The 13168-nt window shown below is 39.9% G+C and overlaps 1 protein-coding gene across 3 annotated transcripts in view; it reads right to left on the bottom strand.

The window, feature by feature from the left end:
• The window catches only part of Nedd4l (NEDD4 like E3 ubiquitin protein ligase), a 306373-nt gene that overhangs the window by 135093 nt on the left and 158112 nt on the right, over window positions 1-13168 (bottom strand). For all 3 annotated transcript variants that reach the window (XM_042675088.1, XM_042675089.1, XM_042675090.1), the window contains 3 exons: window positions 7397-7478; window positions 4906-4944; window positions 1771-1824 (listed from right to left, as the gene is read on the bottom strand). In XM_042675088.1, coding sequence (XP_042531022.1) covers window positions 1771-1824; window positions 4906-4944; window positions 7397-7478 — 175 coding nt within the window. The remainder of the gene's footprint in view (window positions 1-1770; window positions 1825-4905; window positions 4945-7396; window positions 7479-13168) is intronic.

The raw sequence follows: 13168 nt of genomic DNA, 5'->3' as shown, positions 1-13168 counted from the left end.
GCAGTTACTACTATGGTACATTCACTGCAGTTCATGCTGTTCCTGTTGGATGAGCTCGAGGGGCAACTTCACACAGATAACAAAAGCGAATTTGTTACTTGGAGATGGTAATAATCATCATCCCTAAGGTACAAAAGTGTCCAGTTGAGTACAAAGCCAACAAGATCTCATATTTATAATAAGATAGATCCTGAGATAAGTAGGTCAGAATCTGGAAGTGTTATGTGTTGGTAAATAATGGCAAGCATACCAGATGGAATACATTCTTGAATTTTTAATAAGGATGAAAAGTTCTGCCTAGTTCAGCTCTGAGCAGAGTTGAAGGGACAAGGGTTGGACCCTGTGTGGATCTTTAATTATGTAAAAACTGTAGACCAGGGTTCTCTGATTTCTAAGGTGAGGGAGTTCCATAACATAGTTTAAGATGCCTCCTGCAGATATATCATGATATATTTTGTTAACCTCAGGCTATTTAAAAAATAAATCATGAACAAACAACCCTGGAGTTTCGACTGAATTCTGCAGAAAGAGGGGCTTGCGAGAATATCTCTTTTAACCAATCAACACAAATTATCAGGGAAGTAAATTTGAGTGTAACTGACTGTACTGGGTTTGGGTTTTTGTTTTGGTTTAGTTTGGGTTTTTTGGGGGGGGAGTGGGGGATCAGTTGTAGGGCTTGAACTCAGGGCCTGGGCACTGTTCTTGACCTTTTGCCACTCAAGGCTAGCGCTCTACCATCTGGAACCACAGCGCCACATCTGGTTTTCTGGTAGTTAATTGGAGAGTTTCACAGACTTTCCTGCCCAGGCTGGCTTGGAACTGAGAACCTCAGATTTCAGCTTCCAAGTAGCTAGGATTACAGGCATGAGCCATTGGTGTCCAGCTTACACTGAGTTTTAATATCACTTCTGAGGGTATTTTAAAGACATATTATGTTGTTGGCATCATTGGAACACTTGACTCTGGAGTTTTACCTAAGCAAACAAAACACTTTAAGGCACATTTAATTCTAAAATTTCTTCTCTAAAGTGAATAAATCTTTGAGTTCTTGCATAGATATCAGCAACTCTGTGCATACATTCTATACATCAATCTCAATATTCAATTTGAGTTTATGCCAGTTATATACAACCAGGCATCTCTTTGGAGATGTCTGTGTTTTGGAGGGGGCTAGATTTGCCATCCAGGACCTCACACCTACCTGCTAGGCAAGTGCTCAGCCACTGAATTACACACACCTGGCCCTTATTTTTGTCTCTTTAAAAGTACTTTGAAAGATTTCTCTTGAGAGTATACCACTTTTAAAATATTCCTTAATTGTACCTGCTAAGTGTGGATTCTCCACGATGTCCCCCCACCCCCCATCAACTGTTAATTAGATTTTTGTTTCCCCAGAGAGGATCACCTGAGAGTTGCTTTGAATACAACGGTGTGATAGTCTGGCATAAAACCAAAACCTTATATGGCTGCTTTCTCTGCCTCATGGCTTCCTTACAAAGTTGGCTACTGTTCTGTATTCTCAAACAAGAGCCTACTCATTCATGCTGAGTGCATCACCAGTAACTTTGATTAGTATTAACTGCTAAAACCACATACATGTTCAAATAATTTTTTGTTAACACTATTTGTGAAGATTTTGCACTTTTGTTGTAAGAAAAATAGTTTTCACTTTAGGCATATAGGCTGTTGTCTGTGTGATCAAAACACAAAGTTTGAAAAACCCAGTATTTAAGAAAACAAGCAAAGTTTCAAAATTAAGAACTCACTTACCAATCTGTTTTCGTCAAATACTTCGAACAAGAGCCTGTGATTAGATGGGTTTACCTGGAAGGGATATGAATAACATTTCAAAAATGGATAGAAACCATTTGAAGCAGGAAATAAGGGACAGAAAGAAGAGAATCAGGCTTCACATAATGCACCCAAGTCAATGTATAATTGAAAACAACCACTTTTTTGCTTTTCTGGAAACTATGTCTATAAATAAAATCTTTTATGATTGATTTTGTTATTATTCTATCCCTAATATGAAGGCATACCAGGAAAAGACACGGCCTTTATCTTGCTTGATGGAGGGGGAAGAGGAAAGAGAAGAAAGGTAAATCTAAACAACTTTAAAGAGTCCCTAATTTCTTTTCATGTCTAGACACCAAGGTTCTATCCTCACAAAGACTCAGACTGAGGAAATCTGTTACGTCTAATAATGATGATGGTGATGATGAAAACATTAAAAAAGCAGCCATTTGCCATTGTGAGATAACTCTGAGGGTACTTTTCCTTGTTAAATGTTAGCATTGCGTGATCTCATCTAATCATCACAGCAGCCCCCACAATCTGTAACTATCATCCCGATTTCATACATGAAGAGTTAAAATTACAAATGAAGCAGCTTTCCCAGAAGCCCCAGCCAGTGTTGGCCAATGAGGACTGGACGCAGGTCTGTCCTTGTGTTCTCCCAGGCCTAAGCTGTAAACAATTAAAACCAGCAAGAACAATGTCCCCTTTTCCAGCAATGTTAGCCCAATGACAGAGTAACAGGCTTTGTTTTTGTTTTATTGGTCGTGGGGCCTGAACTCTGGGCCTGGGTGCTGTCCCTCAGCTCAAGGCTCAAGGCTAATGCTCTACCACTTGAGCCACAGCGCCACTGCCGAGTAACAGGCTTTGATTTGTTTGCTTCTTTCTTTTTAGTAAAACCTCCCCCCAAATGGCTCATATCATCATCCAGGTTCATAGCATTTTCTAGCTACCAATCTGGCAAGACATGGTATCAGAGGTGAAATTTTTTTCTAATGTATACTTCTTTATTTATATAAATGGGGTTAGAACAATCATCTTATGTGGTGCTGAGGAATCGAACCGAGGGCCTCATGCATGCAAAGCAAGCACTCTACCACTGAGCTACCTTCTCAGCCCCAAGAGGTGAAATTTATATGGGAATCTAAAGTAGGGAACAAACCTATACTGAGGAAGGACTTCTCTCTCCAATGTGAGAGACAATGAACCTATGGAGACTAAGGATCCTTCAGGCCTATTTTCCAGGTCACAAAACCTACAATCGCGAAAGCCAGAGGCATGACCCAAGCCTACTGCCACTAGGTCTTGGCTGCTTCCTGACGGAGTATGAAATGAAATCACACTTGACCATGAGGCCCAGAGATCTTGTGCTCCTGGTCCCTTGGTCTGCTCCTGGCTGCTAGGGGCAGAGCCATCAGCGAGGACAGGTCTGCAGCTTACTCATCAGCTCTGCCAAGGGCTGCCTATCCTCAGGCTGAAGCAGAAGCTGGCACATCGTAGGTACCCAATGAAGTTTTAAGGAGGGCACCAAAACAAAGATCTTCAAAGCATAACAACAAAAGGAAAAATTAAATGTGTCTATAGCTTACATGCATCAAAAGAAGTTTTGGCTGTGAAAACTCACATAAATACAGTTCAAATAAAAGAAGTGCAGATAATTTGGAATTTCCCCCAAAGAAGAAAGATGAATTTGAGAGTTAACAAAGGGCCAATAACACCTCTCAGTACTGAATTGCTTTTTGGTCCTTCACAGAGTAATTTAAAATACATCTGGCAGAGGCTAAACACAGGATCTACGAAGTATTAAAATATCAGTGCCATATTTCAGCTCTAAACATAATAGAAAACAGATGCAAGATACAGTCATCCAAGGTTGGAGCCCAGAATATTATTTCAACTGGAAGGAAGAGGGGACCAATATGTAGGTTTTGTGGCACTATTGTTCTTGGGTTTAGTGGCACTATTGCTCTTAGGATTCTGCAGCAATCTGAAGATTGAATCTGGAACATATTTAGGAGGCGAGCAGTGTTTTAATATTACAGCAAAAGGACAATTTAAGTATTTTCATTTTAAAGAGGAAAAAATATCTTCTGTTTTTCAATTAATAGTTGGGCAGTTTACTATTTTAAAATTTTTGGTTCCAAAAAAACAGCAACCAGCACAAGGGCTCACAAAGCAGAAATCTTGGCTAACTCACAGATGAGAATTCAACTGCTCTAAAAGATTAGATATAAGGGCTGGGAAGGTGGCTCAGTGGTAGAGCGCTTGCCTTGCATGCCTGAGGCCCTGGGTTTGATTCCTCAGAACCACATAAGCAAAAAGAAAAAAAGCCGGAAGTGGTGCTGTGGCTCAAGTGTAGAGCGTTAGCCTTGAGCTTAAGAGCTGAGGGACAGTGCCCAGGCCCAGAGTTCAGGCCCCACGACTGGACCCCCCTCCCCCACCAAAAAAAAAAAAAGATTAGATATAAAAGGCTGAGAAACTTTTTACTTTAGCCAATGGTATTGAGATTCCAGATACAATATTATATGATACACATTGATGCCCATTAATTATTTGAAGTACAAAAAAGAATTTTCCTTCTTAACTAGAATACAATTGGTCATCTTTATTTGGGGGTGTATGAGGTGAACAGCTATGTTGGGATCAAACAGGGGCCTGAAAAAAGTTCTAGGCAAGCATTCAACCACTGAGCTGCACCCCAGCTCCATCATTGGTAAATAATTAATGATTCAGTTTATTATCATGTTTCCTCTACTGTTTTACTCTCTTAAAACAATTTATCATTTCTGCCACATAGAAATAATTAAAATATTGTTTTCAACTGCATTTTATCTTCTTTTTTTAAAAGAAAAGTTTGAGTTGAAAAGATGAAATATGGTAGTTTGTCTATTTTACCTCCTCCCCCACATTTCCAAATCTAACAGGCTATATTTTGGGACTACTGCTGTTTTTCAAATCTGGGGTGTATTAAGGAGTTACCTAACTATTTCTCATCTTAAAAGGCATTTCTCATTTAAAATGTTATAGCTCTCCTTCCAGATGAACCTACTGTGATCTATCAATCTAGTGAGAAATAACAATTATGACCAAAAAATGAAAAAAAAAACTTACTCTAAAATAAAATTCTTCATTCCATTTCGGGTTCAGCGTCTGGAAGAGAAATTATCTTGTGATATCTTTTACAGTCTTGCAAACAGTTGCCAGTACAAAGCAGTCTTCGTTTAAACTTATTTTTTTCTTGATAAAAAAATTTTCAAAATGGAAATAAAAGCAGCATTTAGTCAATTATTTGAGACTATTCTATAAACCAGACTAGATGAGAAGGTAGTGAATTTTTGAAATAGGTGATTCATAGCTATGAAACCATAAATTGCAAGCTATCACCGAAGGAAAAACACCAGGGACTTAGAAAGAGCTATCATCTGAAAATATGAAAACGTCTCCTTCAAGAAATTAGTATTGAAATGATGATTCCTATCAAGAAGGAAATGAACTTTGTTGAACAGTTCTAACTTTCCTTCAAAACAAGTCTGTTTTGAAGAATAAAACTGTTCATTATTTATATGAATTGGGACATTTGAAAAGTATTTTACAGAGAATACTATTGAACAGATTTATATACACACATACCTACACACTAGTTATAATCAAAAGGGAGGTATTTTTTTCTTTCCCAATTAACTAGGTTAAAAAATATATTTGTCTACTTATCGTTCAACCTTTCTTACCATCTAGCCATCAGCCATCTTTCTATGTATCTGCTTAAGTGCACATGACATAAAAACATAGCAAAGATATTTCTTTCAAAACACTGATTCAGCCAGCATATTCTACAAAGAAACATATGCATATGTTCATATCTTGGCACAGCCATAATGCTCACATAGACATTCTCTCTTTTAAAACTTACATGTGAAATGAGAGACTGGAAAGTCTGCTTTATCTACAAGCCTAAGGTGTTCTTATTCTAACAGATATTTGCTTTTATCAGTTTCCTTCCTTTAATAGAAAGAAGCAAAAGGAAGGAAAATCAGCATGGTGTACTGCACGCACACAAAAAATAGAAAATGGAGCTCACAGAACACTGAACCCACATTTAAAAAAGAACATTCAGCATTTTCTCCACCTACAATGCCACAGAGAATCTGATCCTAAATAATAGGGGCACACACTTTGGAATATGAATGGAGCCAGGACAGCAAGAAGGGGGGAGGGGGAGGGGCCAGGGCCAGAGGGAGACAGAGGCAGCCTTGCCTTGGGCTTCAAGTGACCCAAATCAGCAAGGGGGAAAGGGGGCGACAGGAGACAAAAGAAGAGCACAAAAATGAATGACGGACCAAGTCAGGGCCACGAGGAGGGGGAGAGGCCAAGTCCTTGGCAGAGTGGGGTACACACATACTAACCAGGATGCTGGCTGCCTGGAGACCAGAGTGATACTCTCCACCGTGGGCAGAGAGGGAGGAGGAGGAGGAGCAGGGCCGATCTTCTGAAGAAAATACATGGCAATGCCCCCCAGAAACAGGCCTGGATCCTTGGCTCCTGGCCAGCAGAAGACCAGGACGCCTGGCTGCCTTCCCTGTGAGGTGCCCCCGCTCCACTGGGAACAGAGCAAGTGACAGCGCCTAGTGCATGCGGGAACAATGGTCTCCGTCCTCCCAGGCCTCCTCCCACTCATCTCCACACTGCATTCTGTTTGCAAAACAGATTTTCACTGCTAGGCTCAATGCCAGGTGGAGGACAGACTGTTACTGCTGCTTCCTACACAAAATGACCTGGCTATGCTAGAGATCTGAGGTGTGTGCACGGGAGTTATGTAATTTTTTAGAGCAGTCGTGTTACTCAGGAAATGTTTATCCAAGTTAGGCTATGGGACTAGTTCCCAAAGGTAGGGAGAAAAATAATAGAAAGCCACAAACAACTTAAAAAAAAAACAACAAAAAGCAAAAGAGAAACAACATTATGGAAAATAATGATAAAATATGATAGAAAAATATGCTATATATCATACAAAATTGACAGAAACCTTCATTAAAGTCCTCAAATACAAATAGGGGAATTAGATGACATAATCATGGAAACTAATATTTAATAAAATACTGTATGTGAAATTTAGGAAACTAAAATACACACATAAACATGAGTAGCTTTATTATTAATATATTCTATGTGTTTTCATGCAGCAAAGAAAGTATTTCTCTTTCTCTGGTAACACTTGTTTCAATTTTTTTTTTGCCTGCGAATTCCACAAGCCATTCCAATTCATTAAATATATTTAAAATTTCTTTGTGCAAAATAGCAAGTCGACAAGAACTAATTTTTGCTTGGCTGTATTCTTAAAAGAAAAAAAAGGAACACTTGAAGTAGGGCATATTTTCAAAATACTGCCTACAGTCATTTTTCATGGATGAACACAGAAAAGTTTGGCTTATAGATAATTTTTAGATTTAATGCTTGCAGGTGGTGAAAATAAAAATGCTGCCATCTTATCCTTTCAGTAGACACTTCTACAAAGCAAAAATACAGCATAAAATTGATAAATACTTGTTAAAATACAAGTTAAATGATGACTTACATGAATTTTAGAAAAGGACAGACAACTTACCTTTTTAATTGTTTTTGTTTGAACCAAAGCAAGTTCTCTGTTTTCATCTGCCACATACAATGAAAGCTTCACATATGGGTCACTACAAGAAAAGATTTCAGATTTAATACAGTTATGCTTTTCACTTAAAAATAGAAACATCAGGATAGCTATTATTCAGGAGGCTGAGACCTAGAGGATCAAGGTTCAAAGTCAGCCCAGTGAGCTTGAGCCGCCAAATTCAAACCTCGGTACCAGCAGGAATAAAAACAAAGCCTGGCACCGGTGGCTCATGCCTATAATCCTGTTAAGGAGGCTGAGATCTGAGAATTGCAGTTCAAAGCCAGCCTGGGCAGGAAAGTCTGTGAGACTCTTTTCTCTGATAAGCCACCAGAAAACCAGAAATGGCGCTGTGGCTCAAGCAGTAGAGCACTCACCTGGAGCTAAAGAGGTGAGAGACAGTACCCAGGCCCAGAGTTCAATCCCCATGACTGACCCCCCCCCCAAAAAAAGAATAATAACAAAACAAAAAACAAAAACAACAAAAACCTAGATGAGATGTAATTATCACTGAAATGCTATTTTTAAAAAAAATTAGGCAGTAACATTTTAACATGTCTACTAAATCAATATACTCTGAAATTTTTCCTATCAACCAGTATGTATTTAAAAAACACATGCACACACACACACATCAAACCAAACCAACACTGTAATTTAAAAAATAATGTTTCTCAACCTAGGTGCCCCACCACAGATGAATGGATCCAAAAATTGTGGTATCTATACACAATGGAATATTATGCAGCCATTAGAAATGACAAAATAATGGCATTTGCAGGGAAATGGATGGAGCTAGAAGGAATCATGTTGAGCGAGGTAAGCCAAGAACGAAGAGACAAACGGTACATGGTCTCCCTCATAAGTGGATGCTAAATCCAAAAGGTTAGGTGATACGACAAAACTAACAGGACTTAAGAAACAAAGAACTCCCGCTCATCTGGTTGAACCACTACTAAATATCCCCATGCTGCTGATCACAAATATGGTATATAACATGTGAACACTGTTATATATTACAGACTGTGGTAGACAATTTGCTCCAGGGAAGTTAGAATGAACTTGTGACTTTGAAATTATGTAATCATTTAATCACAATCAAAAAAAAAAAAAAAGAACCTCGGGGAAGGGAGGGAGGGAGGGGATGGTAGGGGGAAAACAATGGAGGGGGTAACAATGTTCAAGAGGAAGTGTACTCATAACCTCACTCATGTAACTGTAACCCTCTGTATAGTAGCTTTACAATAAAAAAAAAAAAAAAATAATGTTTCTGTAATTAATTCATTGAGGAAGGAGTGGTACAAGGGTTTGAGCTTGGGGCTGCCGGCTTGCTAGACAAACACTTCACCACAAGCAGTCTTCCTCGAATGAATTCAAAATAATGAAAATTGTCTTCAATTGTTTGTAAACAGATTCTGGAAAGATTACAAGGAAGACTAAGAGGCATAAAAAAATCTGTTCACTTTAGTAAAAATCTAGCTAGAAAATTTAGTTACCATCATATTTATGTTTTTACGTCCACTGTGTGGGTAAAAATTGTTTCTTTTAGTGAAGGTAAAACCACCACTGTTCACCTCAACCAAGACTTACCATCTTACAGATAAAACAAACACCCCCCCAAATTAAAAAAACAACCTAACTAACTAAAAATTAAAGCCTAGAAAATCAAGACATTATCCAAGGTGACAAGTGAAAACAGTCTATAAATTCCAGGTTCCCTGACTATAAGTCCTAGAATTCCTTGCACATATGACATAAATGAAAACTTCAGCGAGCCTTGCAAGGAAGGGATTATGTAGTGTGTATTATCTACTACAAGTTCAAGTCTGTTTACACTTGCTAGTATTACTAACAAGGGGGAAGCTCACATTTAGCTAAAGTATCACATTTAAAGAAATTGGAGAAAGAAGTGTACTCATTACCTGACTTATGTAACTGTGACCCCTCTGTATATCACCTTTAAAAAATCATTTAAAAAAGTAAAAATTGGAGATGGAAGAATTTGCTTCACAGTAGAGATTCTGGGGGGAAAAAATCACCAGAAGGATTCTGATATACTAAATACCCTAATTTTTACTCATCTAAATCTGTAGCTGATCATTCTTCAAAGGCGTTTAGTTACTATAAAAATGTGCCCCTGTTTTGCAACTCACAGAATGTTTCCAGTAATAACAGAGTATTTTAAGGTACTGAGAGTATAAAAGTTCTATATGATATATCAAAAAACAATGCTATTAAGTCTTCAATAAAGATTAGTAGTAACAGAACTACAATCAATAGCCAAAAAACTTAAAGCTCAGTGGCAATGGTTGTTAGTACTCAAAAGGATATAGTCAACCTTGACTTTTGTCAAAAAATGATAAGCCTTGATGTGGTTAAAAAAAACCTCCAAACAGATGCATCCATCCACTTCTCTTCCTACAGGCCTTTGGCCTTAGTCTAGGTCTAAGACCCAGATATGGCTTTTGCACAGGAGCCCAGGTCTGACATAAGTCAGTCTCTTTCCTGGTCTGTGGAGCTTCACCTTAGTATATCAGAACCATCTAAGGAGCTGGGAAGGTGGCTCAGTGGTAGAGTGCTTGCCTTGCATGCATGAAGCCCTGGGTTCGATTCTTCAGCACCATATAAGCAGAAAAAGCCAGAAGTGGCACTGCGGCTCAAGTGGTAGAGGGATAGCCTTGAGCTGAAGAGCTGAGGGACAGTGCCCAGGCCCAGAGTTCAGGCCACAACCCACAAGGGAAGAAAAAAAAAAAAAAAAAGAACCATCTGGAGGAGAGGCTTAATATAACACACAGATTGCCAAAGCTGAATCCAGTCATTCTGTAGAATTCCAGAATTTGTACTTTAGAAAGTTCCCTAATGCTCCAGCACCTGACACAGGAAGTACATTTGGAAAACCACGGTGCTAGAGTTGTTTGTTGTTGTTTTTTCTGGTCCTGGGGCTTGAACTCTGGGCCTCGACACTGTCCCTGAGCTTCTTTTGCTCAAGACTAGCACTCTACTGGACAAAGCACCACTTCCAGCTTCTTCTGAGCGGTACTAGAAGTGACAGATATGCAATTTTTCTATTTCTAGTCACCAAATGACTGCCAAAACAGACTACAGATTTATAGATATAGTTAGGTTTACAGGTGATGTCTGTAATCTCAAGTGAGGGAGCGCTCACAGGAGTACACACATGCATGCATGCGTGCACGCGCATGCCTGTGCACACACACATTACACACACACACTATAGGGAATAAATTCTTCTGTTGTCCTTTGGCTATCATGATTGCTGGACACTATGTGACTGCAATAAGGAGCTAAGCCTTTAATGGAACATCCAGTTCTTCTACTGGTCATTTATCTCTGTTGGCAACCCCTGAAAAGGTCAGAGAGACACATGTAGCAGGGGACTAAGGGTGAGATCTCTGAGTATGGACAATATCTTCCAGCTGTAATAAGGAAGGCATATCTAATCACATAACAGGACAAGTGCTCATCTTGATAGATGCAAGGGTGTTACTTATCCTATGAATGATTCACCAAGAAACTTCCTGGAAGGGAATTCAGACTGAGGAGAGAACCAAAGGCCAAGGTATAGAGCTGACTAAAGGTCAGCAGGGTGTAAACTCAAGGGGAGAGGAAAACAGAGGCCAATATGGCTCTCAGACTCTTCTTCCCTTTCTTCTGGGACTTAAATATGTTCAACTTCAGACTGTGCATGAATGAAATGGAAATGACAACACCTAACTCAGGTTTCCTTTAAAAAAAAAACCACAGAGCTGGGCTCACGCCTATAATCCTAGCTACTCAGGAGATTGAGATCTGAGGATCGCAGTTCAAAGCTAGCTCAGGCAAGAAAGTTGGTGAGACTCTTAACTCCAATAAACCACCAGAAAACTGGAAGTGTGCTGTGGCTCAAGTGGTAGAGTGCTCACCTTGAGCTGAAGAGATCAGGGACAGTGCCCAGGCCCACAGTTCAAGCCCCATGACTGACAAAAAAATAACAAAGAAACCAAAAAAATAAAAAACCACCCAGAAAATGATATTCTAATAATAGTATTCTAATAATAGTATCAAGCTCAGCACCAAGCACACAGTACATATACCTCATAAATGGCAGCCATTGTAATGGGTGTTGTCTTTTGCTCTCTTGGGAGATATTTGAGGTTCTACTCCCTACTTCTGCTAAGACTGATATTTGATGTGCCACTGACACAGCGGCACAGGAAATGAGCCGGTGTCAGGCCAACCACAGCTCACTAGCTACTGTTTTTCCTGGTTTGCCACGCCATGTGGAAAGCTGAGTGGACTGAGTGGAGATGTTCACACTAGTCTTTTTATTCACCACAAAGCACTGTCAGTCATTCACCATAAAGTCACAGAAATCCCCTGTCTTCATGGCTGCTGATGAGCAGAACTCAGGGCTAGCAAGATTAACACGGGTCTCTAAGATGCTCAATGCCTTGTAGGACCCTGTAGACTAGAAGAGTTCCATTCTGCGAACATTACCACGTTCTAACTTTCAGCCTTTCTAAGGTGACAACAGGTTGGTAACTAGGATTTAAACCACCTTTCCCTTTACTGACTGGTTATTATATGCCAGGTGAGTAAAACCACACTAGAAACAGACAATGTTCTTCTACCCCAGTGAAATAAAACAATTCTTGTGACTGAGTGCTCCAAGCAGCAGCCGCTGGCCTCATGCAAGCCAAACTCACTTGGAATCTAGTTGTGCCCCTACCTCCCACTCTGAGTCTGCACTGTTTTAGTGTGCCAGGTGATCTTTAGGCATGGGTCCAACTGAGCACCATTGTCAGAGGAGTCTGGGGTATACATGAGGACTGAAAGCAAGGCATTCCAGGCAGGAAGACCAGAGGCAAGGCCTAGTGATGGGCTGAAGCTGAGATTGTGAATATTAACAAGTCCAGCTTAGTTTAGCCTGGAGGGCGCAGAAACAACAGGGAATCGGAACAAGGAGTCAGTCATTCCCACCGGCTCTCAAATCCTGGCTAATTTTATTTGTAGTTACATGGCTTTGAGAAACTCACATAGTTTCTCTGAGCCTTGGTTTTACCTATGATGCAGTGGGAATAATACCAGTACTTCAGAAGGAGGTGAATTTGATCCAGGGTGCTGGGTCATGTGCCTTAGCCTTAGTCCTCACCTTTGCTAGTGTAGAACAAAGAAAGTACCACACCTTCTTTTCACAGGGAAGAATAGTGGTTTCTTTCAGCTGTTCTGATACCTAGCTGATAAACACAAGCTGGCTGTACTCTAAACGCAATCAGCCTTGAGTACGTGACACATTTGAGGCAGCTCCTGCCCTTCTGTTCATAGTCCTGTCCTCCTGTAAATATGAGGACCTCAGCAAGGACCATTTATCCTGATAAAAATGAGTAAATAACAGGCACAAAAGAATGTAGAGCACTTCAGTGAGTTAAATGGAGTCAGTCAGGCATGACCCCATTAGTGACGTGACATGACCTTGTTCAGTATGTTCCAGAAGGTTGAGCAACAGGGAAAACCCAGAAAGGTACATTTTTAATTCTCCTTGAGGAAAGCCTCATCTGCACCGCCTTTTCTGAACAGTGATACAGGTAGAGTGAGACTCCTGGATAAGGTTTGCAGCCCTCGAATTTTTTGCTCTTTTATGTTTCCAGGAACTAAACTCAAGGCTTTCCATGTACTTGAGCTACACAAAACATTAGTCCCTTTGCTTTCAGACAGGGTTTCTTGTTTTTGTCC

The sequence above is a fragment of the Dipodomys spectabilis genome, unplaced genomic scaffold (assembly GCF_019054845.1).
Source record: "Dipodomys spectabilis isolate Male_0828 unplaced genomic scaffold, ASM1905484v1 ptg000024l, whole genome shotgun sequence".
NCBI lineage: Eukaryota > Metazoa > Chordata > Mammalia > Rodentia > Heteromyidae > Dipodomys > Dipodomys spectabilis.
The sequence above is the reverse complement of the archived record's forward strand: the minus strand, read 5'-3'. Positions and strand labels throughout refer to the sequence as shown.